Source organism: Canis lupus, chromosome 12 (assembly GCF_011100685.1).
Source record: "Canis lupus familiaris isolate Mischka breed German Shepherd chromosome 12, alternate assembly UU_Cfam_GSD_1.0, whole genome shotgun sequence".
In the NCBI taxonomy this organism is placed as follows: domain Eukaryota; kingdom Metazoa; phylum Chordata; class Mammalia; order Carnivora; family Canidae; genus Canis; species Canis lupus.
In genome coordinates, this window is record NC_049233.1 from 4463936 (window position 1) to 4489155 (window position 25220).

A 25220-nucleotide genomic window follows, 5' to 3' on the forward strand; every position below is an offset into this window, starting at 1 on the left:
TCACACTTTGGATACCTCTACAGGCTTCTCAGAGCCCTGAGATAAATGTTTTACCCTTAAGAACACTAGGGCCTGGGTGTCTCAGCTTCTCAGCTCCACATGCCAGAGGGAGTGCCCAGCCCGTGGAGGAAGACTGGGGGTCTTCTGGCTTCTCGGCTAGTCGGGGGCTCAGGGCACAGGGCCCAGACACAGCCACAGCACAGGAGGAGTGGAGGTTTGCCTGGGGTTCAGAAGTTTATTAGTAAGGGAGTTTGGGCCAGCGGGTATTTACACGCTGCTTGCTACAGCCCTGGTGTGCCAGCTGCAGGAGGGAGGAGGGCTTCCTGCTCTGACGGTCACTGGTCAGCCACCCCAGAGAACGATGAGCTTCTCTCCTGGGATCCAGGGGCCAGGGCTTTGAGCTGGTGCATTCAGATGGACTCCACCTCTGTGTCCAGGGCCTGGGCTGGAGGGACGAGGGTTTTTAGGATCTCTGTGTAGTAGGGGCCAAACACTTTCTGATTGTGATGCGTTAGGCTGACAAACTTTTGGCCTAGTTCCGCCAGTTCTGCTTCGATGACAGTGAGGCCTCCAGGGAGGTCTAAGAGAGATCTCTGCACACCGAGGACCAAACAGCATTTGAGAAACAGGTGGATCCGCTGATCTATGAGCAGGATAAGACAGTGAGCAAACAACTTTCAGGAAGCAACACAGCCTCTACACTCCACTCACTCAAGTTCTAAGTTAACCAAGATATTCACTAGCCTACCCACTCACCTGGAGATAAGGAAATTTGTGTTGCTCCAGAAGGGGGATGCTATCTAGCTCCCAAGGACAAAGCAAAGGTCACAGACTAGTGGGCTAGTAAATTCCTGACTAGTCAAAAGATGACTTAAGCTTCCACCAGTAGATCTTGAGTGAGTATCTAACATGAAGGATCTTAGACTGATGCTTTGGATGGCTGAGGTTAAGAGCAAGGTCAGGTTCATGCCGTCCATTCCAACAGGGATGAGTCCTTGCTGCAGGAACATGTCCTCTAGCTGATTCAGCATCAGTTTCTTGTTGCTGGTAGGTGAGGGCTATGTCATGTCTTGGACTAATCAGAAAATGACCCAGAAGGCCAGGGATGACTTAACCAGGTTGGTTGAACAGGATGTCATACCCAGAAGTCATGAATCCTGGGTGCAAACATTCCTTAGAACCAGAATCAGTCTTTAAACTGAAAGAAACAGGGCAGCCCCGGTGGCTCAGCGGTTTAGCACTGCCTTCAGTCCAGGGCATGATCCTGGAGACCCCGGATCGAGTCCCACATCGGGCTCCCTGCATAAAGCCTGCTTCTCCCTCTACCTGTGTCTCTGCCTCTCTCTCTCTCTTTCTCTCTCTCTGTGTGTCTCACTAATAAATAAATAAAATCTTTAAAAAAATAAACTGAAAGAAATATATTTTCAACCCAGCATTTTGAAAAAACTAAAGCCTAAACAAGTGACTTGTCTAGTAATCATGCTTTCTATCATTAAATGGTTCAGTAACTGACTTCCAGGGATGGGATCTACCTCTCCCCAAAACACTCTCACCACTTCCATGGTCACGCTCACCAATGACACTGCGGACACAATTTTCCTTCTTGGCAATGTTCTGGAGCTGTCCTATCAGAGATGCTGTGTTGTCACTGCTCAGAGCAGCAAGGCCCATGTTCTTGAGGCTTTGATGGATTTCCTGAGACACCTGTTCACTCACAGTCTGCAGAGCCTCCTCAGGCCTAGACCATGAAGGAGAGTAAGCTGGGACCCAGCAGATGGCAATGCCACAGACCCAGAGCCACAGAGCCGGGGAAGCTCCATGCCAAAAGCTGGGCCCATTTGAGGGAGACTCTCAGTCATCTCCCTGCCCTCACCCCAGTCCCTGTAAGTAGGTAGGTTCACCCTCCTCACTGCTATGCTCCAGATCCTGACTACTCTCTATATATGATACCATGTTCTACTTCTTAGAAAACAAGATAAATTATAAAATCAACTCTGGGTAAGAGTTTGGTGTCCACTCAATTCTTCAGCCCTGTGGAATTTATTTATATATGTGTATATATACATTTTTAAGACTTTCTTGGACATTTTCCATGGTCATTGGTCCTACTGTCACCAAAAATCCATGCAGCTCACCTGGACTTAAACTCCTCCATCAGGTCTTTGGTTATATGTTTCAGCTTATCCACAAACTGAGGTGAGCCAAACAAAACACTGCCTGAGAAACTACTGGCCACTAGCAGAACTGAGGCCAGGATGGTCAACTGGTGCAACTGAGACTCCAGCTCCTGCAGCCGGGTCCTGTCCATCAGCAGTGTCTGGGGAAGCCAGGAAGGAGAGGCCGTCAGGAGGGGAGAGTCATGAGGGAGTGCCGAGTACACTGTCAGGGGATGCCCTCCACAGGCCTACCTCAGGGAACTCTTCATTTTCCGGGTCCCAGAGAAGGAGGTTCAGGAAACCCTGCGATAGCACCATTGTAGGGCTAAGGGGCTCTGGGCTGCTGACTGCCTCGTTCGGGGAGGAGGAGGCCATACTGGTGGAGTCCAAAGTGTCGGGGCAAGTCGGGAGTGGCATGGTGAGGTCTGCTGCTGCTTGGGTCAGCCACTTGGTGGTGTGATCTAGGAGACCTAGGGTAGGAAGAGGGTGGGCAGGCATCTTCAGCATCCATGTTCCTAAAGCTTCAAGACTAACGTTCTTTTCAAGATCTGCTCCTGGTCAATAAATAAATGCTTTGGTTGGGGGGAAGGGGGAGTGGTTTGTCTTAGACAACTCTTCCGTCTCCCCTACCCCAACCCCACCTGAGGAAGAAATTTTCTGTTCCCAAGAGACAGAGTATTCTCTAACATCACAGAAGCCAGATCCAAACAAGATCACATCTTCTCACTTCTGCCCTCAAGTTATTTACATACTTGGCTGTTTATTGAGGAGTTCCTGGAACGTAGCCCGTTCGTGCTGGATGGAATGTTCCTGCAGGTGAGGCTGAAGGCTCTGGATAGTGTAGTTCACCATGTCCATTTTCATCAGCCCCAGAACCTGGAAGATCCCTCTGACATAAAAGAAAATAAAATATACCATGAAAGGAAATCCAGCGAGAGGGAAGTGTCATTAAATCACTGTATTCCAGGGTTAGAAGGGGCTTGAAAATTAGTCCCATCTCCTAAATTTACAAAAGATGGCTCTGTGGACCCGAGGCCCCAGAGTAAGTGATGGCAGAGCAAGGAACAGAGAGGTCTCTGGAACTTGAAGCCTCCAGGCTAGCTCTCTTTCCACAGGATGATTCTATCGTCTTTTTAAAAGGTAGAGTCAGAGAAAGGAAACACACCCGCGTGCTAATTAATCTGTCTGGAAAGAGGGATTATAGGTGATGCTGTATCTGAAGCAATTTCTAGGCCAATCGCTTGTCCCCCCACCCTTCTTCTAATTTTCTGGGTCTTGGTTCCTACAGTTATTAAGTAGGGATAGCCTCCCATCCCTGTCCCCTCATGCTGTATAAACTGCAATGAGAAAATGTGGGGACAGGGTATTTGAATACCTTGGAAGGATCACATACTCTAACGTTTTATGATATGATGTTCTACAGGAGGCCTGACCAACCTAAGGCCATCTTTGGGACAAAAAAAGAAGCTAACAGGTCAGTGAAGAGCAAAGAACAATGCTCAGGTCTTCAGGAGGGAAGAGCCAGCCAAGACAGGGGTTGTAATTGAGTGTCTGGCCCTGCTTTTCCTGGCCCAGGGGCTGAGGCAGGTTTCCAAGGACAGCAGCCAAGTTTCACACCTCAGCAACCGAACAGGGTCCGTAATGTTCTCTAGATTCTGTACTGCTTCGTCTCGAACTGGTGCGCACAGCAAAGTCATCATGTTGAGAATGTACTTAGAGAGATGAGGGACATTCAGGGCTCCATGTTCTGCTTTCTGATTGAGGAGCTCTGTATCCAGTGCTTCTTCAATCTCACTTCTTAGGCGGCTCTGGCGTGGTAACAGCAGTGAGAGCAAGATCTGCCCAAGAAAGAAAGTCAGAGGGAGTTGCACTCTGTGTGGAGCCCCAAACCTTCTCTAACGCACAACCCCTTTAGCCAAGGGCATCAGCCTGTCTCTTAGGAACCGAGAAGCAGGGTCACTAAATTTTCCCGAGAATATTATTTATCTTTGTTGAGAGGCCAATGATAGTTCAGGGCTTTAGGTCAGTACAACCACAGTGCATCATTTTCTAGGCAGAATGAGATGAAGAGATAAGTAAAATCAAGGAATGTGGAAAAAAGAAATGCAAAGTACAACAAATATAAAATACACATATCACATGGTGATGAGGTGCTCTTAATTTTAAAAGGTGGGTTTGCTTTATTATTTATTTGTTTGAGAGAGCAAGTGCTTAGGGGAAGGGGGGCAGAGAGAGAGAGTGAGTGAGAATCTCAAGCAGACTTTGCAGAGTGTGGGGCTTGACATGGGGCTTGATCTTATGACCTGAGATCATAACTTGAGCTGAAAGCAAGAGTCACACGCCTACCTGACTGAGCCACCCACATGCCCCAAAGCAGGCATTTTTAAAGATTATTTTACTTCAAATGGCAAGGATGAAATAGGCCAAGGACCAGTTAAGAGGCATTGGAAATAGCCTTTTAACTCCAAAACATAAGCTCCCTGTGAAGAGAGACTCTCTTATTCATTTCTGTGCCTCAGTAACACCATGCCGGGGGATGCAGTGGTGTGGTCCAGTTACCAGTTGTTTTTAATTGAATGGACTACTGTGTGGTCAGAGCAGGATTCCCAGCTGTTTCACTTCATCTTAAATACAAGTTTCTCTGCACTATTTAAAATGGTGCAGCTCACCGGTTAGCAGTCGAAGGCCCTCTGTGCCAACTCTACCCTCCTTCAGGGCCTACGCAATGGTAACAGAGCCAAGCCCTTCATCTGTTTTTCCCTTGCTGGCTGGCATGAGGTTAAGTTTTGTTAATAGAGGGTGCTAAAGAGAAACTGCCCAAGGGAGAGGTCCCCCTGCCTGGGCTCTGGTGAGCTCCTCTGTGGCACCACCTATGCTGCTGCAGCTTTGCTTCACTCAGAAGCAAAGTGTGGGTTCCTTCTCCTGATCGGACCCTGACTGATACAAAATCGTATCGTACCACGGGTGAGGCCTGACTCAAAGGCCATATATCCACTGGCTCTGATGAGCATGAGTAGCACGAGTAGCAAGTACCTTAGATGCCTTAGGGAAATGTGCAAATTACAGGATGGCAGATAATCCCCACAAAATGTCAGCAGCCTCTCACCTCAGTGAAGGTGCCAGAGCTTCAGTGGTCTGCACCTTGTCAAGCTATCCCCCTCCAAGCTGAGTCAACTTGCTGTACCTCAGACCACCTACCATGAAAGAAGAGGCACAATACTTGTAGGCCTTTCTGGGTTTTTGAGGCAACATAGGCCACCTTTGAGTTTACTCCTGCAGAACTCATTTAGAGTCACTCAAAAGGTTTCCAGTTTCAAGTGGGAACCAGAGCAAAAGTAGGCTCTGCCATTTGGGCTTTATAATCCAGCAGGTTCAATGATACTTACAGTGTCTGCGGCAAGTAAGGTTGCTGTAATACAGCCTCTGGCAGGTTCCAAAGAGAGCATCACAACAAGACCTTTAGGAATTTAGAGCAAATCTATGCCTTTTTCTGCCAATCATGGTTTGCCTTTTGAGAAATAGTTTCTGGCTTGCTCCTGGGCTTCTGTAGAAGTAAACACCTCACATACGACATGGGTGGCCACGTGGCCTGAGCTTTCCATGAGGAACTATGTGTTGTCCAGCCTACCTAACCATAAGATTAGGCCCGGCCCACAGCAATCTATTACCAGATGAAATGGCCCAAAGGTGACCAAGCATATACTGGAATAGGACAGATCTACAGAACAGAAGAACAGAATAGGAAGCCCAGAAATAAAACCTGGAGATATGGTCAAATGTTTTTAAACAATGCCAAGACCATTCAATGGAAAAAGGACAGTATCTTCAACAAATGGTGAATAAACTGGGTAGTTATCCATGCAAAAGAATGAAGTCGGGTGGGTCAGCTGCGAGTTGGCTTCAACTCAGGTTGTGATCTCTGGGTCATGAGATCAAGCCTAGCATTGGGCTCTGTGCTAAGCATGGAGTCTGCTTAAGACTTTTCCCCTCTTCCTCCTTCTGCCCCTTCCCTACTCTCTAAAATAAGTAAATTAATATTTTTTTAAAAGTTGAAGTTGGGGGATCCCTGGGTGGTTCAGCGGTTTAGACCTGCCTGGAGGTGCCAGGGCGAGATCCTGGAGACCCGGGATCGAGTCCCACATTGGGCTCCCTGCGTGGAGCCTGCTTCTCCCTCTCTGTGTCTCTGCCCCTCTCTGTGTCTTTCATGAATGAATTAATAAATAAAATCTTAAAAAAAAGTTGAAGTTGGACCCTTATCTAACATCTTATTTTAAAAAATAGCTCAAAATGGGGGATCCCTGGGTGGTGCAGTGGTTTGGCCCCTGCCTTTGGCCCAGGGCACGATCCTGGAGACCCGGGATGGAATCCCACGTCAGGCTCCCGGTGCAAAAGTCTGCTTCTCCTCTGCCTGTGTCTCTGCCTCTCTCTCTCTCTCTCTCTCTGTGACTATCATAAATAAATAAAAATTTAAAAAAAAAAAAAGCTCAAAATGGATCAAAGATCTAAACAGAGGAGCTAAAATTCTAAAACTCTTCAAAGAAAATAAAGGGATAAATCTTCATAATCCTGGATCTGGTAAGACAGGACACCAAAGGCAGAAGGAACAGGCTGGATCAACTGGGCTTCATCAGAAATAAAACTTTTGTGCCCAAGAAACTATCAAGAGAGTGAAAAGACTACCCACAGAATGGGAGAATATATTTGCAAATCACTTACCTAACAAGGGGCTACTTTCCTTGAATAGAATATATAAAGAACTCTTACAACTCAACAAAAGACAAACAACCTCATTTAAAAATGGACAAGGCGGGGGGGGGGGGGGGGGGGGGGAATTCCTGGGTGGCTCAGTGGTTTAGCACTGCCTTTGGCTCAGGGCATAATCCTGGAGACCTGGATCGAGTCCCACATTGGGCTCCCTGTGTGGAGCCTGCTTCTCCCTCTCTGTGTCTCTGCCTCTCTCTGTGTCTCTCATGAATAAATAAATAAAATCTTAAAAAAAAAAAAAAAAAGGTTGACAAAGGGCTTGAGTCAACCTTTCTCCAAAGATGGCAGACCTTGGGCAATAAGCACAGGGAAAGATGCTCAACACCATTAACCACCCATCAGGGAAGTGCAGACCTAAACCACAGTGAGATTCCACTTCATAGCCACTAAGATGGCTATAATGATAAGAGAAAAAAAGCATTGGGGAAAACGTGGGAAAAACTGGAACCCTTATACCTTGCTGGCAGGAATGTAAAGCGGCGCAGCCACTGTAGTTTCTCAAATTCAGCAATGGCACCCCTTGGTATATACCCAAAAGAGCAGAAAACAGGCGTTCAAACAAAAACTTGCACACAAATATTCATAGCAGTATTACTCACAATAGCAAAAATGTGAAAACGACACAAACATCCATCAACAGATAAATGGGTAAACAAAACACAGAATATCTCCATACAATGGAATTTTATGGGGTCATAAAGAGGAATGAAATTCTGACCCATGCTGACAACAGGGATGAACCTTGAAAACATTATACTAAAGTGAAATCTGCCATATACAAAAGGACAAATATCATACAATTCCCCTTATAGGAGGTACCTAGGGTAGTCAAGCACACAGACACAAAAGTATAATGGAGGATACCAGACTCCGGAGGAAGAAGAGAATGAAGAGTTACTGTTAATGGGTACAGTTTCTGCTTGGGAAGAGAAGAACGTTCTGGAAATGGATAGTATGATGGTCACAAAACATTGTGAATGTACTTAATGCCACTGAATTTTAACACTGAGAAATAATTAAAATGGTGGGGTGTCTGGCTAGCTCAATTGGTAGAGCCTAAAGCTCTTGATCTCAGGGTCATGAGTTCAATCCCCACGTTGGTCACGGAGCCTACTTTAAAAAGAAAATAATAATTAAAACGGTAAAAATTTTATGTATGTTTACAATTTAAAAAATCCTAAAAAACACAAATGACTAAGCCATTCCCCAGGAAGGATGAGCCAGCCACCTAGTGGCAGATGACTTCTTTGGACCTTCTACCACTATGGAGGCAGCAGTCACTCTCACTGTAACAGATATATATTTTGGATATGGATTTGTCTTCTCTCTCTGCAATGCTTCTATCAGCACCAACATCTGTGTACTTACAGACTGCCTGATCCACCGTCTCGGCATGCCCCATACCATTGCCCCTGATCACAGAGCACTTTATAACACAGGAAATACAGCAATGGGTTCATACCCCTTGAATCAACAGGCCTTAACTGAAAAGTGGAATGGCTTATTGAAGACTCTATTACAGCATGAGTTGAGGGACAATATCTTGAAAAGAAGAGGTTCTATCTTATAAGATGCAATATATTCTTTGAATCAAAGGCCATTCCATGGTACAGTTTCCCAAAGCCAGAAAACAGGGTCCTAGGAATCTAGGGGTGGAAAGAGGACTGGTTCCTTTTACTATTATACTTAATAACCTCTCTGCAGAATTTTTGTTGCCCATCTTGCCAACTTTAGGCTTTGCTGATTTGGGAGGAATGCTTGCACTGGTCCCAGTGAATTAGAAGATGAGACTGCATATGTTCATTCTGTGCTCCTTATACCACTGAACCAATATGGTGAAAAAGGGATTATTCTACAGGTGAGAGTAAATGATCCTGAGTATGGGGACACCTGGGTGGCTTGGCGGTTGGGTTTCTGCCTTTGGCTCAGGGCTCCCGGGATCAAGTCTCACATTGGGCTCCCTGCATGGAGCTCTGCTTCTCCCTCTGCCTGTGTCTCTGCTTCTCTCTCTGTGTCTCTCATGAATAAGTCAATAAAATCTTTTTAAAAAAACATGATCCTGAGTATGAAGGAGAAACCAGGTTGATGCTACACAATGAAGGCAAGATGATTCTCTTAGGTTTCTTTCAGTGCTTTCACATCCAGTAACAAAAGTTAATGGAAAACCACAGCAAACAAACAACAGCAAAATGCTTAAGGACTCAGACTCTTTGGCAGTGAAGGTTTGGGTCACTTCACCATATAAAGACATCCAACCCAGCTAAGGCTTGGGCTGAGGGCAAGGGAAATATGGAATAAAAAGTAGAAGGAAGCCATGGATATCCACCATAGACTTGTGACCAATTACAGAAATGATGACTACAAGTTTTCTCTTTGCCTGTCACAGGCACAGGTTTATCTGTACACGTTAACCACTTTCTTCTCTCCTCCTCTTCCCACTATTATTTTACAGATTGGTTGTTGTAAGCTAACTGTACAATTTAGACTTTAAGTAACAGAATATTTGGTGGCACTCTGAATTTGATAACAAAAGACACAGCAACTGTTGGGACCGTGAGTCTCCTCATTTTCTGGAAAGAATGAAAATGAGGAAATGTCTGGAAAGACAACTGCATCTTAGCAGGCAGAAATAGAGATCTTTTCATAAACTGAAATGCGTGTGGACAGGTGCATACAGAAGCTGAGCAGCCAGCAGAGGGGAATGTGACAGTTATCAACTGTCTCTCAATTCCAAATTCATCATTCATGTCTCTGCTCTGAGAAAATGAAGCCCTTGCAATATCTTTTCTTTACCAGGTGGCACAATGGTTAAGTTTAATCTGTAGAGGGCACTAGTAGTTTTCTGGGCTGTATAACAAATTACTATAAACGGAGAGGTTAAAAAATAAATAAAATAATAAAATAATAAAATAAAATAAAATTAAATTAAATTAAATTAAATTAAATTAAAATAAAATAAAATAAAATAAAATAAAATAAAATAAAATAAAATAATAAACAGGTTTACCACAGCACATACATTTATCTCACAATTTCTGTGGGGCAGGAGCCCAGGCATGGTTTAACTTGGCCCTCTGTCCCGCATCCCGCAAGGTGTTGTCAAGGTGTTGGCTGAGGTACATTCTCACTGGGAAGCTTGACTGGGTAGGACTCTGCTACCAAGCTCATTCAAATGGCACAGTTCGTTACAGCAGACTTGCTGGATGGATGCTGCTGTCAGATCCTACAGGCCGTGCATTTCCCTGCCCCATGACCCTCTCCAGAGGCAGTTCACTATACACCCATCCACTTCTTCAAGGCCAGCAAGAGAGTTTCTCCAGTCGGCTAAGACAGAGTCTCACCTAGCGAAATGTATTTCTAGGAGCAGCATCTCAGCACCCTTGCATATTGGTTAGAGGCAAATTATAGATCTCATCCACACTCAAGGAGAGCGGACTATATACAAAGGTGTGGATCACTGGGGGGTCACCCTAGGGTGTGCCCACCACATACTACAAAGACATTGGAAGAGGCAAGAGCTTCTCTTCACGGTTCTGCAATACTCACTTCGCGTTCTGCAAAATGGGTGTGTGGCTTTGCCTGTGGCTGGCTCCTGCAGCCTGAGCACCTTCACCAGTGTGTTCAGCTCCTGCAGGGCAAGTGGCTACTTGTCCAGTGCCAGGCTCCGCCTGCACAGGCAGCTGTCCCAGCACCAGATCCTGCAGCGCAGGATGGGCAGAAGCAACACACCCACACCCTCCCAAACACTGCTGTGAGTGTTCTATCGCAGCCCTAGGGGTAGGGTGTATCTTCCTCCTCTCTGATATTTTAGCACACTTTAGAGTTTTCTTTGCTTTTTATTAGCTCAAAGCTCTTGTTTCTTTGATTCCATGTTATAATCATTTTTATGTTGAAACTACTGTGTGATTTCTGTCTACTGATGAGACTCTGACTGAGTCCTGGACTGTGTTCAGGTTGGATCTGTTAGCCACTGCCACCCAATGACCTTGGGGATGTGTAGGAAATTTACATCTACAGATGGAAGATCGGTCACTCACCTCTTTAATTTCTTTCAGAAGTTCAAGAGCACAGCTGAAGTCTGGGGGAGTAGCTGACAATTGCTCTTTGAGATGGTTCCAAAAGGCATTGTGCATGGTCTCCTTGACCTTATCTTCCAAACTGTAAAGAGGGTTAAATGAGCAAATTACTTTCTCTAAAAACTGTTATAAGGTCATTCTCTCCCAAGACCCAAATAAACATATTTGATATGACAAAGACAATCACACTGACAGGAAAAGGCCAGGAACTATGTTTGGGCCGCAGCAAAGTTGAACAAGCTGGGGTCAGACCTGGATGCCAAGCACATTAGTGAAAGCTCTCAAGAGGGCTTCTCATGATTCCAAGCAGCCCTCCCTCTGCAGCAGGAAGAACCCTCAAGAGAGGTCAAGCCAGCTTTAGTACCGACTTTGCAACTAGGCTAGATAATACATGACTTAGTTTCCATTTATGCATACATACAGCAAGAAACTAAAGGATCTTTTATTCTCTTATAGTCCTAAAATCTGGAAAAGGATTCTCCTTCCTTGCTAATACTGAAATATCCACAGGTACTTCCAAATCAGCAGGTCTAAAACTCAATTCAGTATCTTCCCCTTCCAAACCTGTCCCTCCTGTATTCCCAATCGTAGTGGCACTACCAGGTAGCCAGTGATGGAGGCCAGAAAGATGTTATCTCTTCTCCTTTAAAAAAAAAAATAGTGATGCCTGGGTGGCTCAGGCAGTTGAGCATCTGCCTTAAGCTCAGGGGGTGATCCCGGGTCCTGAGATCGAGTCCTGCATCGGGTTCCCTGCAGGGAGCTTGCTTCTCCCTCTGTGTCTCTGCTCTCTCTCTGTGTCTCTCATGAACAAATAAAATCTTTAAATAAAATAAAAAATAGAAGCAAAAGGCAATTCAATTTAGACAGGATAGGCTCTTCAGCATGTGGTGCTAGAACAAGTGGATCTCCATAAACAAACAAAAAAAATGTATCTTATAGCTTCCACAGATAGATCCCAGACCTACATGTAAAATGTAGATGACAACACAGGAGAAAAGTAGGTGACCTTGGGTTTGGCAGTGACGTTTTAAATACAACAACAAGGGACGCCTGGGTGGCTCAGCGATTGAGCGCCGCCTTCAGCCCAGGGCCTGATCCTGGAGACCTGGGATGGAGTCCCACATCAGGCTCCCTGCATGGAGCCTGCTTCTCCCTCTGCCTGTGTCTCTGCCTCTCTCTCTCTGTCTTTCATGAATAAATAAATAAGATCTTTAAAAAAAAAAAAAAAAAGACCCAATATCCAAAATACTGAGTCTTAAGACTCAGCAAGAAGAAAACAACTCAATTTTTAAAATGGGGAAAGCTCTGAACAGACACTTCACCAAAGTCATCATACAGATGGCAAATAAGCATATGAAAGATGTTCAACATCTTGTCATCAGGGAACTGCAAGTTAAAATAACAATGACATACCCATATAAGCCTATGAGACTGCCCCGATCAAAATACTGACACCACCAAAATGCTGGTGAGGATATGGAGCAATTCTAGGAACTCTAACTCATTGCTGGGGGAAATGCAAAATGGTACAGCCACTCTGGAAGACAGTTTGGCAGTTTCGTTTCTTTTCTTTTTTTAAAAGATTTATTCATTCATTCATTCATTCATTCATTCATGAGAGACACAGACAGGCAGAGACACAGGCAGAGGAAGAAGCAGGCTCCATGCAGGGAGCCCAATGCAGGACTCAATCCTAGATCCCGGGATCACGACCTGAGCCTAAGACAGGTGCCCAACCGCTGCGCCACCCAGGCATCCCAGTTTGGCAGTTTCTTAGAAAATTAAACATACTCTTGTCATATGGTCTAGCAATTGTCCTTTGTATTTGAGCAAATGAGGTGAAAACTTATATCCACCCAAAAACTTGCACAGGGAGGTTTAGACCAGTTTTATTCATAATTTCCAAAACTTGGAAGCCACCAAGATGTCATCCTGTAGGTGAGTGGTAAATAAACTGTGGTATATCTGGATAATGGGATATTATTCAGCATTAAAAAGAAATGAACCATCAAGCCCCAAAAAGACACAGAAGAATCTTAAATGCATACTGCTAAATGAAAGAAGCCAACCTGAAAAGGCTACATACTGTAAGATTCTAATTATAGGACATTCTGGGAATCAATGGAAACAGTAAAAAGATCAGTGGTTGCTGAGGAATCATGGGGCAGGAAGAAAAAGGTGTACAGGAGATTTTTAGGACAGTGAAATCACTGCTTTGGATACAAAAATGATGAATACATAACATTATACATTTGTAAAAAAAACCCACAAAATATACAAAAAACGAACTCTAATGTACACTATGGACTTGAGTTAATAATAACATATTAATACTAGGATCACCAACTATGATAAATGACTTACTGCAAGACGTAAACAATGAGGGAATCTGTGTGCTGCAGAGGGAGGGGTGTGTGGGAACTCTGTACTTTCTGATTTTTCTGTAAAACAAAACTACTTTTAAAAATGTGTCTGGTGGGTGGGGGATTGGGGTAATTGGGTGACAAGCACTTGAGGAAATGAGCATTGGGTATTATATGCTCAACTGATGAATCACTAAACTCTACCTCTGAAACTAATAATACACTATATGTTAACTAAATTGAAAATATGTTAATAGAAAATTTAAAAACTAAACATTTAATGTGTTTTTTTTTAATTTTTATTTATTTATGATAGTCACACAGAGAGAGAGAGAGAGAGAGAGGCAGAGACATAGGCAGAGGGAGAAGCAGGCTCCATGCACCGGGAGCCTGATGTGGGATTCGATCTCGGGTCTCCAGGATCGCGCCCTGGGCCAAAGGCAGGCGCCAAACCGCTGCGCCACCCAGGGATCCCCATTTAATGTGTATTAATTTAAAAAAAGAAATGACAAGAATTTTCCTCTCAAAGTTTATTAAAATGTTTCTTGTCTACAGGTGAGAGTTGTAAGAAGAAAAAGAAGCATTTGAAAAGTACAAGTCTGTACCTAGTCATTGCCAAGTAGCTACTGGTTTTCTTGAATTAAACATCCCCCTTAAAAAAAAATACAGCAGTAACACATGCTCCTTGTGAAAGAAACAAAAAACAAGCAATATGAGGATGAATAAAACAAAAAGTCAAAGTTCCTCTCCCAATACACCACTTTCACTCATCAGAGGTAACCAACTATAATCTGCCCAATGATCTAAAGTGTACTAGACTTGTTCTCAACTCTTCTCTTCATCCTGTCTATCCAATCCATCTCCAAGTTTCATAAATCGTGCTTCTTAAGTGCCTCCGGAATCCATCCCTTCCTTCCATGATCTCTTACCTGGACTACTGCCATAGTCCATTCACTGGTCCCCCTGCTTTCAGTCTTGTCCCTTTTCAATCGGTTCTCCACCAATTCATTCTAAAACCAAGGACTTCTAAAGTGTGATTCTCATCAGGATGCCACGCTCATTTAAAGTCCTCACCATAGCAAAAACCACTTACAGGACCCTTCTGGATACTGCTCTGCCTCCCACTCTGGTTTATCTCCTCCTATCTCACATTTCATGCTCAGCCACACCAAGGTACCTGTAAAAAACATACCATATTCTTGCCTCTGACATAGCTTCCTCTACCAGGAGCATTCTTTCTCATGTTGACCATCTGGACAGCATCTATTCCTCCTCTAAAATCAACTCAAGTCTTCATAAGCAACTCAGGTCTTCCTCTCTAGGCAGATCTTCTCTGACCCTCCTTAAGCAATTGAGCACTCTCATGAGACTCTATAGACACAACTATGAGTGAACTGATCATTTTTTTTTCTGTTATTCAACTGTCCCCCTACAAAAGCTTCCTGACAGCGGTGACAGTCCCTTATCTATCTATAGCTATATCTCTATCTATCCCCAGCACCCAGCATTTTGCCCGCCACATAAGTGCTCAATATATGCCTGATGAGTGAATGCTCAAATGTGGGATTTCCCTTTGTAGTGTGCAATTGTCACTAGCACTGTCCTTTGCACAAAGGAGAGCCAATTGCCAAAAATGAGTCAAACTCTATTTCAACCTCTTTCTTGATCTAAATTCTGTATTACCTTATGTGAAAACACAGCTCTGACTAGTACTATTTACTCTGTTCATTCCTCCCTCTCTCATCACCTCTACCTGCCCCCCCAACTCCCTCATTAGCACCCCTTTAGCAGACCTTCACTCCCGGTTTTAGTTTTGCTCTTCTCTCCTGCCGTCAACAACATACCTAAGCAGTGACAGAGACGTTAGGGGATGTGGGTTTAGGTGAAAACCTGGTCCCACAGAAGCTGTGCTTGGTATGGACAACCTGCTGGCAGCAGGCAAGGGCATGGAGAGGAGGGGAATGAAGTGTGGTAGAGAACAGCACTTAGTAACTGCTGCCAGATAACAAAGGCATTCAAGGAAGCCGAATGATCACGAGCTGCCCTCATGTAGCTACTGGTGGGAAATTAGAACTGTTTTTAAAACCTGACACTGAATTTACCCATTCAACCACCAATAAACCAGCACAGCCATTGAATTCATACTTCCTAAATGGTTCTTATTTGTGACACCTTCCATATAACTAAGAACCAAAGCAAAGCTTGATGGAGGTGGGAGAGCATTATTTATCAACAGAGTTCTGATCCTGATTCATAAATTAAACTGACTTATGAAGTCGGAAAGAAAAGAAATGAAAACACTACTATTCGAACATTCACATTTTATCTGTGCCTGCTTCATCTATGGTCACTTAAAAGAGTAACTGGAGGGAACTATGAGGCAGGCAGCCAACAGGATAATCCCAAAGATCTAGGATTCCTGGTATTCACGCTGGTGTATAGTCTCATCTCTGGGAGTTGTGGGCTGGGTTTAGCATCTACCTTCTGGCAAACAGAATGTAGCCAAGGTGATGGGATGTCACTTCTGAGATGAGGCAACAAAAATACTGTGGGTTCTGTCTTGGGCACCATCTCCTCACATCCTTATTCTCTCACTCACTCTGAGTGTGGCAAGGAGCTGAGGAGGCTCTGGCCAACACTCAACACGTTGACTGCAGCCTCGTGGGGAACCGAGAGCCAGAGGCACACCGTTAAGCCATGCCCATATCTCTGACCCACAGAAACCGTGAAATAATGAACACCATTTCAGCCACTAAGTTTTGGGATAACTTGATGGCCACAATAGCTAGCTACTCAGGCTACTTCCTCCACATCTATCAGAGAAGATCTGAAATCCATCAGACTGATGTTTTATTATTAATGGGGGCTGCAAAGTGAACATTCCAATAATAATCACTTTGGCTTATTCACTCATTAAATAACATTTGCTTCTTGACCCTCTAATACTAAAAACTATTATTTTTTAAGTTGTTGAGATCTTTTAAGTTTTATAGTCAAACATCATATCCCCCCCCCCCCCCCCCCCGGTTTTCTTGACTATTATTAAATAAAAATGCTTCGAGTCTGGTCAAAAGCCATTATTGCTAAATAGTTATGCCGGGATGAATAAAATGGGAAAATCAGAAGAGCCGGTACCTGCTTGGAGGCGAAACCTTTTCTTCCATGTGCAAACCACGATTCTTTCCAACCTTGTTGCTCAGCTTAGAAACATCATCAACCGTGTCTATCAGACCTGGGACAGAAAGAACTTTGGGTGAACACCTGAAACTAATGTTAACATCAATTTTACCTCCATTAAAAAAAAGAAAAAGAACTTACAGTGGACACAAGTCATTCTGAATTTCTATTTTATTCAGAGATTCCCTCTGAGTAGGCCCCAAATTTAGATTCATCAAACTGATCTTATACAAACTCATTCAACTGTTCTAGTCATTTATATTTTCTGAACTTTGGGCCTAGAGTACTCCAGCACATAGTAGCCAGCAGTCCTTGGCCTGGATGCATAGTAGTGCTGTGTGGTGGTAAGGGAAGACAGAGCATCTCTTTTACAAATAACAAAAACTAATTACAAGCTTTTCTCTTGAAAAGTAAAATAATAATTAAGGCATCAAAGAAACAATAATTTGTGAGTTGCAAAAATAAGCATTTCTCTAGGGTTATTCTGATTCTACTTTCCTCGTCCTGCCTCTGATGAAAGCTAAATTCTCCATACAGATGGGACTGAACAGCACCAGTGTCACTTGGTCTCAGAAAACAGTTCCAGGTGTTGGAATTTCACAGGCTACTAACATTTCCAAAAAGATTCTGAGCAACCGACAACTTGCCAACTTTGGACAGTGAGACAAGCACATAAGCAAATAAAAAAATCCACTCTACCATCATTTCATAAAAGAAGAACTTAACTGCCCAAAAAAACAAAACCCCCCCCCACACACACACACAAACAGAAAGGGACTGTTGTCAGAATAAAGAGTAGTCCTTTACATTGAATCAATTTAGCTTTAGGAAAAACTCATTACAGCATCTTTATTTCCTTTCACTAAATATTGCTAAGAATTTTGTCACAAACCAGCACTAGCATTTGGGAACCACTGCCTTAAGTTCTTAGTAAAGACCCAGCTGAGGGCATTCTCATGTAATAGGCAGAACATAGTTATAAGGACCACGTGGTATGTGGAACAAAGCTGCACAGAGTAAATTGTATTTTCTCATTCTCTTTCAGTAGCGCTTCATAATTTGTCCACAGAAGAGTATCTGGTTCCGAGATGTGGAAGGGATATAGATGAAGTAAGATGCACCATGGAGTTGATCATTGTTGAAGCTGGGTAATGAGTAAACATGGTTCCTCACGCTAGTCTACTTTTGTAAATGTTTAAATTGTCCATAAGTAAGAAGATTTAAAAAAGGAAAAAGCGTTATTGTTGAAAAGAGGTTACATGAGAATGCCTTTATTCTTAGGAGATACATGATCACATTTTTGAAGCCATGACTCCAACTTTCAGTAAGAAAGGAAAATTATACATATATGTAGAGAGAGAGTGCAATGTCACAGAATGTTAACAATGTGGGCATTCACTGATTAGTTTACTTTTCAACAAAGTTGAATATTTTGAAATTAAAATAAAAATTTATGGGTAAAAAGTGATTGAAAATTTACCAAAAAGCCACTGAGCCCTTGCTTAGGTAAAAATAAAGATGAACTGAGCCTCAAGTGGACAGTTGAAGTTCCCTTTGTTTTTGAAGCCTCTTGGAAGCCTTTGGTTTCAGCTAAAATGGCAAAACACAGTCAAATATGTAAAGAGACAATCCATTACTTCATTAATCAGAAATAAAAGAAAATCTTCCACGGGAAACTGAGATATAGCAGCTTATTGAAGGACTGAAGGAAAAATTATCCACAGAAACAGTTTCCAACTATAAGTCAAACTCCAGAGCCTCCTTTGACAAGATGGTTTGGCCGCTCACAAGAACGGTACTATTCAACTCTATAAAAATTCAGGGAAGGGGAGGGACCAAAGAGAAATGAGAGGTAAAATACAACTAAAGTAGATTTCTAAAATCCATATCCCAAGAACAAAGAAATTTTCAACACGATATATAGTAACTGAACCAAGTCAACCTCACCTACAAAATTTCAAATTCCTTTTTATTTAAAGGGGGAATTTCGTTACTCATTTTAGGGCTGTTTTGCCTATGGATTCATTTAAACAGCCGCTTAAGAACTTAAGTCGTTTACACCGTATTTACCAAAAAATTGGCTTTCACCCTACAATAGGTTCATTCACATCTAAATAAATCCTCAGGCACCCGATGTGCCACTTTGGGGCCATTTTGTTAGCCAGCAGCGACCCCATGCGGCTACAGGAGAAACCGGTGTCCTTCAACCTCGTAGCCCCGGGACCTTGAACTACTTTCTGCCGTTTCAATCTTCAAGAGGTCAACTCTGCCTGTGGAGAGAGGCCTTCGGACTGAGGCCTGTTTACGTTCGCGAGAGGCACTGCTGTAAGAGGGATGCCGGAGTCCCGGGGAGGGCAGACCTACGGAAGCATGGAAGAGACCTGGGACCCGAAGGAACGCTGAAATACTAGAGCCCGGGGCAGTCGTTTGCGAGTCCATGAAGCGCCCAGCGATTCCCATCAGGGATCACCGGGGGTCTCTAAAAACCCTCAAGTTCCACCTGCAAACTCAAACGACAAGGATGGCTGCGAACGCACTGGGCCCCAGACCCCGTCCGACTCAAGTAAGGCCGCCTGGGTCACTGCTCCCCGCGGGCCGAGCGGGAGGCCGGAGCCGTGAGCAGACGCCCGGCGGGGGCAGCGGAGGCGGGCGGGGCCGAGGGCGAACCCCGGGCCCGAGGCCCCTCCCCTCCGCCCGGCCGCACCCCTGGCGCCCTGGAGCGGCGGCGGGCGGGCGCGCGGGACCTACAGGCGGGGGCGTCCTCCACGCCGCTCGCGCCGTCCCGGGTCGGGGCGGAGGTCTCGGGCCTGCAGGACCTGCACTCGGCGTCGCCCGGGTCCGTCAGGGGCATTCTGTCCTCGACGTCCGGCATGTTGCGGATGGAATCTGGACTGGGGAGAAAGGACGCGCCGTGGGCGTCGGGGAAGGGGGCTCTCCACCTGCCGCCGCGGGTGCGGAGCCCCGCCCGGCGCGCCCGGCCTGGCCACGCGGCGGGAGCAGGCGGGCGGCTCCGGGGCCGCTCGGGGGCCAGCGGGACAGGGGAGCCGGGCGGCGGGGTGCGGGGGCCCGAGGGGCGGCGCGGGGGGCGGCCCTCCTGGCCCGGGACCCCCGGCTCGAGCCCGCTGCGGCTCCGGCGGCAGGGGGAGCCCTCGGCGCTCCGGCCCCGCGCCGCTCACCTCCTCCCGGGCCACCGGCCGCCGGCTCTGGGTAGGCGTGGCGGCTGCGCGGCCTGGAGGCCCGGACCGTACCACCCGCGGCGCGGCGGCGGGGGGCGGGCGGCCGCGAGGGGCCGCGAGGGGCCGCGCGGCGACGCGGAGGCCCCGGGCCGACCCCGCGCGCACCCCCGCCGCCGCGCCGGGCCGCCGGGTGGCACAGTCGGGGCTTGGGGAACAAAGCGCCGCCCGTCTCCCGGGCAACCGGCGGGGTCACGTGGCCGCCCCGCGCTCCGCCGCGCGCCCGGGGGCTGGGACCCGGGCGGCCGGGCTCAGGCTGGGTGTCGCGTAGCCCCTGAGGCCCGGGGTGCCGTGGGCTCCGCGGCCGGGCCCTGCCTGGTATCTCGGGGCCGCCGCGAGAAAGATCACCTGCAACCACTCAGGGAGGGGAGAGGCCGCGGCTCAGCTAACCCGAGAAACGAGCGCACCCGGGAGGGTCGTTTCTTTCCAGCAAGGCCCCGCTACCTGGCGCTCGGCAGGCGCGGAAACCCAGCCCCGGCCGGTCCCGGTTGGTGGCGGCGGGGCGGCAGCGTGGGCTCGTCCACTGGACTCCTGGGCTGGGCTCACCTGGACCTGCAGGCTGGCCCCCCGGACTCCGGGCTCCGTCCCGGGCCTGTCTCGGTCCCGAGTCGGCTGTTGCCCCTGGAGTGACTTAGGACCCCTGTCCCCTCCAACGATCACTGTACTTCGGGGGGTGGGGGACGAAAAGAAGTGTCCGCTGTACTCTCCTATCCCTTTTTATTAACGGACTTGATTTCTTACAACAAAAGCTTGCTTTAAAAAAATAAAATAGGGCAGCCCCGGTGCCTTAGCGGTTTAGCCCCGCCTTCAGCCTGGGCCATGATCCTGGAGACCAAATCGAGTCCCACGTCGGGCTCCCTGCATGGAGCCTGCTTCTCCCTCTGCCTGTGTCTCTGCCTCTCTGTGTGTATGTGTCTCTAATAAAAAAATAAAATCTTTTAAAAAAATGAATAAAATAGAGCGACTGAGTGGCTCAGTGATTAAACATTCTGCCTTCAGCCCAGGGCGTAATCCCAGAGTCCCAGGATCGAGTCCCGAGTCGGGCTCCTTGCATGAAGCCTGCTTCTCCCTCTGCCTGTGTCTCTGCCTCTCTGTGTGTCTCTCATGAATAAATAAGCTAAAACATAAGATGAAATCATTGCCTGTATCAAGTTCTTATTATAACCTTTGCCTTGTTAGTGTGCAATGTGGATTTTTCTTGCACAACATACGCGTTTTGAGGGAGAGGATCATGAAGAGGCCCAAGAACACTTTTTTTCCTTCCTGCCTGCCTGCCTGCCTTCCTCTCTATGCCTAACATGAGGTCTGAACTCATAACCCCAGAGATCAAGAGTTGCGTGCTCTACTAACTGAACCAGCCGCGGGTCCCTGAACACACATTTCTGCATAAGAAAGTCCGCTCTAGGATCCCTGGGTGGCTCAGCAGTTTAGCGCCTGCCTTCAGCTCAGGTTGTGATCCTGGAGTCCTGGGATCGAGTCCTGCTTCTGGCTCCCTGCACGGAGCCTGCTTCTCCCTCTGCCTGGGTCTCTGCCTCTCTCTGTGTCTTATGAATAAATAAATAAAATATTTTTTTTTAAAAGTCCACTCTGAGGTCAAAGAAGATATGAGGGGAACGGCCTAGTAAATTACCGTTCAGCTGAAGGGTTCTTAATCCTGTACATGTTAAACCTGCCCCTTACCCCCTCCTCAACCTTTCCTGGTATTTCCCGCAGAGATGTTAACTGTGAAGCAAGCAGGCAGGTCTTCACCGCAAACTCAGAAGGGAGGGGAATTGTCTGAGTTCACCAAAGAATTCAATGAAAATATGATTTTTCATTATTACATAGGAGTTATTTTGGCTGGGTCTCCTCAAAACAAAACAAAACAAAACAAAACAAAAAACAGATCTCTGTTTGGGCGTTTTATTCTGGGAGAAAGTTTCCAGAATAACACCAGTTCATTTGCCCACAAAAATGGCATTGCCATAAAGCTTTTCTTGCTGATGTCTGAAATTACCTCCAGCAGTTCATTGATATACATTACACAGCCTCCTTAAGTGCCCTCTTAATACCCGAATGCTCTGGAAGGGGCAGTGGGAAGAAAAGCAGTGTGGGAGCATGTGGGGGTGGGTGGGGGTAGGGACTGAAGCCAGAAAGGGAGTAAAGGATGGGGGTAGGAGAGAAAGCCAGAGCTAGAGTTTTCCCAGGGTCAACCTGGGGACAGCAGTTCATGGTCTTTATCACTAATAGTTATCAGAACCAACTAGGCAAAGTTAAAAGTTGAGGGGAATAGAAAGATGATGTGAGAGATATGCCCTCCTTCTCTTTGGGGTCTTAGTTAATAATAACTGATTTTTGTTTAATGATTTACAAAACACTCTTACATTGCAAATCCATATGCTCTGCACACAATCCTACCCAGTTGGGTGGGCAAGGTGGGTGTTACTTTGCACCTTGTAATAGATGAGCAAACTGGCAACCAGAGAGATTTCAGGAAGTAACCAAAAGTCACATGGCAAGCAAGGTCTTGACTCTCAATTACATGTTTTTTTTCTTAATTCACCCTACCTCCCTGACTCTAGCTGAGAAGCTGTATAAACAAGAAAATATAACTAACGTGAAATGGTATGTTCAGGACCAGAGCTGGGGGTACAGACGTGAAATAATCGCAGAGGTCAGAGAAAGGGTGAGAGATCTTCTAGATGTTTGGAGCAGTTCGAACCCAGCCTGTAGCCAGGATACTAAGCAAGATTATGTAACCAATTTGGGTTTTGGAAATGGGTTCTTTGTTCAGCCTGGTTCCCTCTCAACCTCAGGACTCTCTTTGAACTCTCCTAATGGATGAAATTGGATTTTCCACCCATGACCACTATTTATCAGGAATGCCCTTCCTGAGTGACTTTGCACCTTTACTTCACACTCTGATAGTGTGCACATCTCAAAAGACCTATAAGACAATTTTCTCTCACATTGCAGTGTGCCAAAGCTGTCCAACTCCAGGTTCTTCTTTTATATTAAAATATCATATGACTTTTATCTTCCATTCACAATATATCCATATTCATCTCGATATTTTCGCTCCTCAAATCTTTGAGTAGAATTCTTGTTCCAGAAGGAAGGGTTTCCTTCTCGCTGGCACACCTCCATATACCCGTATGGGTTCATACATCCCAGGTTGAGAAGCCATCTAAAGAAATCTCAGGCCTGTAGCTAGAATGTCCCTGCTTCTCAGCCACTTCCTCACATATGTGAGCTTTATTTTTTTTTTAAGATTTTATTTATTTATTCATGAGAGGCAGAGAGAGAGAGAGGCAGAAACATAGGCTGAGGGAGAAGCAGGCTCCATGCAGGGAGCCCGACGTGGGACTCGATCCTGGGACTCCAGGAGCACACCCTGGCTGAAGGCAGACGCTCAACCACCCAGGTGTACCTCATATGTGAGCTTTAACCCATGCTCAACAGTATGCTGTGTTTTCATTTACTAAATACTATCCTGGGTGTGCTACCACACTAAAGCAATTATACAGAGAGTTGGTCCTACCCTCAAAGACACTCTGAAAGAAGGGTGGATCGAGACAAAAATGTAAGAAAAATAGTACTGGATGACTGTAAGAGGCACAGAACCTCAGAATTTCAGAGGAATCCTGAATATGGATCCGCTAGCTTCCTAAAACAGAACAAAATAACGGAAATAAAAAAAAAAAAAACACCTAGTTTTACAAAGTATCTTAGGCTTGGTGAGGTTAAATGACTTGACTAAGGTCATCCCCAGTTTATGGAAAAGTTCAGGACTAGAACCCATATCACAGGCTGTGTGCTTTCTGACATATAGGGCTCAGCAAGAGTAAAAACTAATACTGTAAATAAATATTCACATTTCCTAACGAAAAATGTAAATGACAGGCCACGGAACGGAAAAAGTAAGAGACGGAATTACATAGAGGCCAAGCCTGCAAGTTCAGTAGACTACACTGGAAGATAAACAGTCAACTAAAGCAGGGACTCGTAAATACAGGGTGGGACATTTAAATGAAACCATTTGGAGTCATGTAAACCGGGACTGACTTCATTATAGCCTCCCTTATGGTACAGAACCGCACGTCAAAACTATTGACTTTAGTCTTTTGATAAATGTGTTTTCTTCATAGAACCCAAGAGGAATGTGAGAAAGGTTTCGGTAATCTGAGGGCAGTCTGGACATAGCCCTTTGAAGCTCAAAGTGAAGTGTGATGGATGGGGAAGCCATTACAAATGTTTTAAGGAAAGAGGACAAAGAAAATTCTGGAGCCGCATTAAACATCCTACTTCGTTAGCCACATCATTTCACCATACCAGCAAGACCCAAGAGGCCCTTGCTCCTTCCTGCCTCAGGGTCTTTGCACACGCTATCCCTTCCCTCTGGGATCCTTCCCCTTCCTCTACCCCCTCATACCTCACTGACTCCCTCTCATTCTTCAGCTCCAGCTTACCAGGCCTGACTTCCTCAGAGAAACTTCTATGAACCTCATGAGCTTCTCTCAACACCCCCTACGTTGCATTCATAGCCTTCACTGCAGTTTGTAATTATGTGTTTGTTGGCATGATTGCCTTTGTTCAGTGCTGAACTCCGCCACGAGACTGTAAGCTGTCTGAGAGTAGGGACCCTGTGCACTCCATTTACCGCTTTGCCTGGAACAGGGGAGATGGCCAATCCCGACCGGTAGCACCAACAGGCAGGCGCAAACAGGGGCACGGCAGGGTGGCGGGGCCACCTAGCATGAGCCCCTGCTCCCCCACACGCTGGAGAAGTCAGGCAAACTGTGTCTCTCTGGACCCAGTTTCAGTTACCAGCATGTCTTTCTTTTTATGTCACAGACACATTTCCTCTCTTTCCATCTCTCTGCCCTTGAATCTTTGAAACCCTCAGACAACTTCTGAGAGAAAAGGAAGGGTGTTTAGGGTCCTGTGACAGGGAGGTTCCCCCAACTTGGACCGGAAGGTGGCAGTAGAGGGCAGTGGCACCCTGGGAGTAACTTCCAGAAGGAGGCTCCTGGTTTGAGAGAGGGACTCTCTCTCTCTCTCTCTCTAGAGCAAGCCAGGGTCAGCAGCAGCCCAAAGCCACAAAAACTGACTTTAAAAGTCCTCCTAAGAGCTACGTCTTTCGACTCCCCAAAACAATCCTGCCTTGTGCCCCAGGACACGGCGCAGAGTTACACACTTAAAGCAGTTTCCACAGAACCGCATTCAGTTGGTTTTAAACTCTGGGGAAAGCTGGCAGCCTCTTTGTGGGTTTTTTAAAAAAACTAGTTAGAGGGACAATTAAACCTTTATGGGTCCCAGAATGTACCTATGCAGACGTAAATAAGGATCATTCTTCATCACCACAGAGAATCCACTTTCTGGCAATAGATATGTTTTCCTACCTTCACAGGACAGAGTTGAGCTCCCACCTGAGAGCCTTTATGATGAGGGCAGGTGATGGGGGGTCAGCCC

The 25220-nt window shown here is 45.9% G+C and overlaps 1 protein-coding gene across 8 annotated transcripts; it reads right to left on the reverse strand.

The window, feature by feature from the left end:
* Positions 1 to 209: 209 nt before the first annotated feature.
* TCP11 (t-complex 11) lies at positions 210 to 19773 on the reverse strand. 8 transcript variants are annotated; one of them, XR_005367603.1, is made up of 10 exons: positions 19285 to 19445; positions 16495 to 16591; positions 10958 to 11078; positions 3774 to 3994; positions 2909 to 3045; positions 2409 to 2626; positions 2136 to 2317; positions 1575 to 1738; positions 757 to 1075; positions 210 to 674 (listed from the first exon to the last, which is right to left on the reverse strand). XR_005367603.1 is itself a non-coding variant. In XM_038553831.1 (9 exons), exons 2-9 carry the CDS (start codon positions 16521 to 16523, stop codon positions 411 to 413), a joined length of 1305 nt encoding a protein of 434 aa, XP_038409759.1. In that variant the 5' UTR covers positions 16524 to 16591; positions 19713 to 19773; the 3' UTR covers positions 210 to 410. The 8 variants fall into 8 exon arrangements, 6 of the variants coding, with proteins under 6 accessions (XP_038409759.1, XP_038409755.1, XP_038409758.1 ...); XR_005367604.1 differs by having other exon boundaries at positions 502 to 643; XM_038553831.1 differs by lacking the exons at positions 757 to 1075; positions 19285 to 19445 and adding an exon at positions 19713 to 19773 and having other exon boundaries at positions 210 to 643.
* Between the last annotated feature and the right edge of the window lie 5447 nt (positions 19774 to 25220).

Coding starts and splice junctions, on each gene's coding strand:
- TCP11 (XM_038553827.1), bottom strand. CDS start 19,408: ATGCCGGACGTCGAGGACAGAATGCCCCTGACGGACCCGGGCGACGCC. Junction 2,627..2,908: donor ACTCCTCAATAAACAGCCAA/GTATGTAAATAA, acceptor TTCCTACCCTAG/GTCTCCTAGATCACACCACC. Junction 1,739..2,135: donor ATGGAGGAGTTTAAGTCCAG/GTGAGCTGCATG, acceptor TTCATGGTCTAG/GCCTGAGGAGGCTCTGCAGA.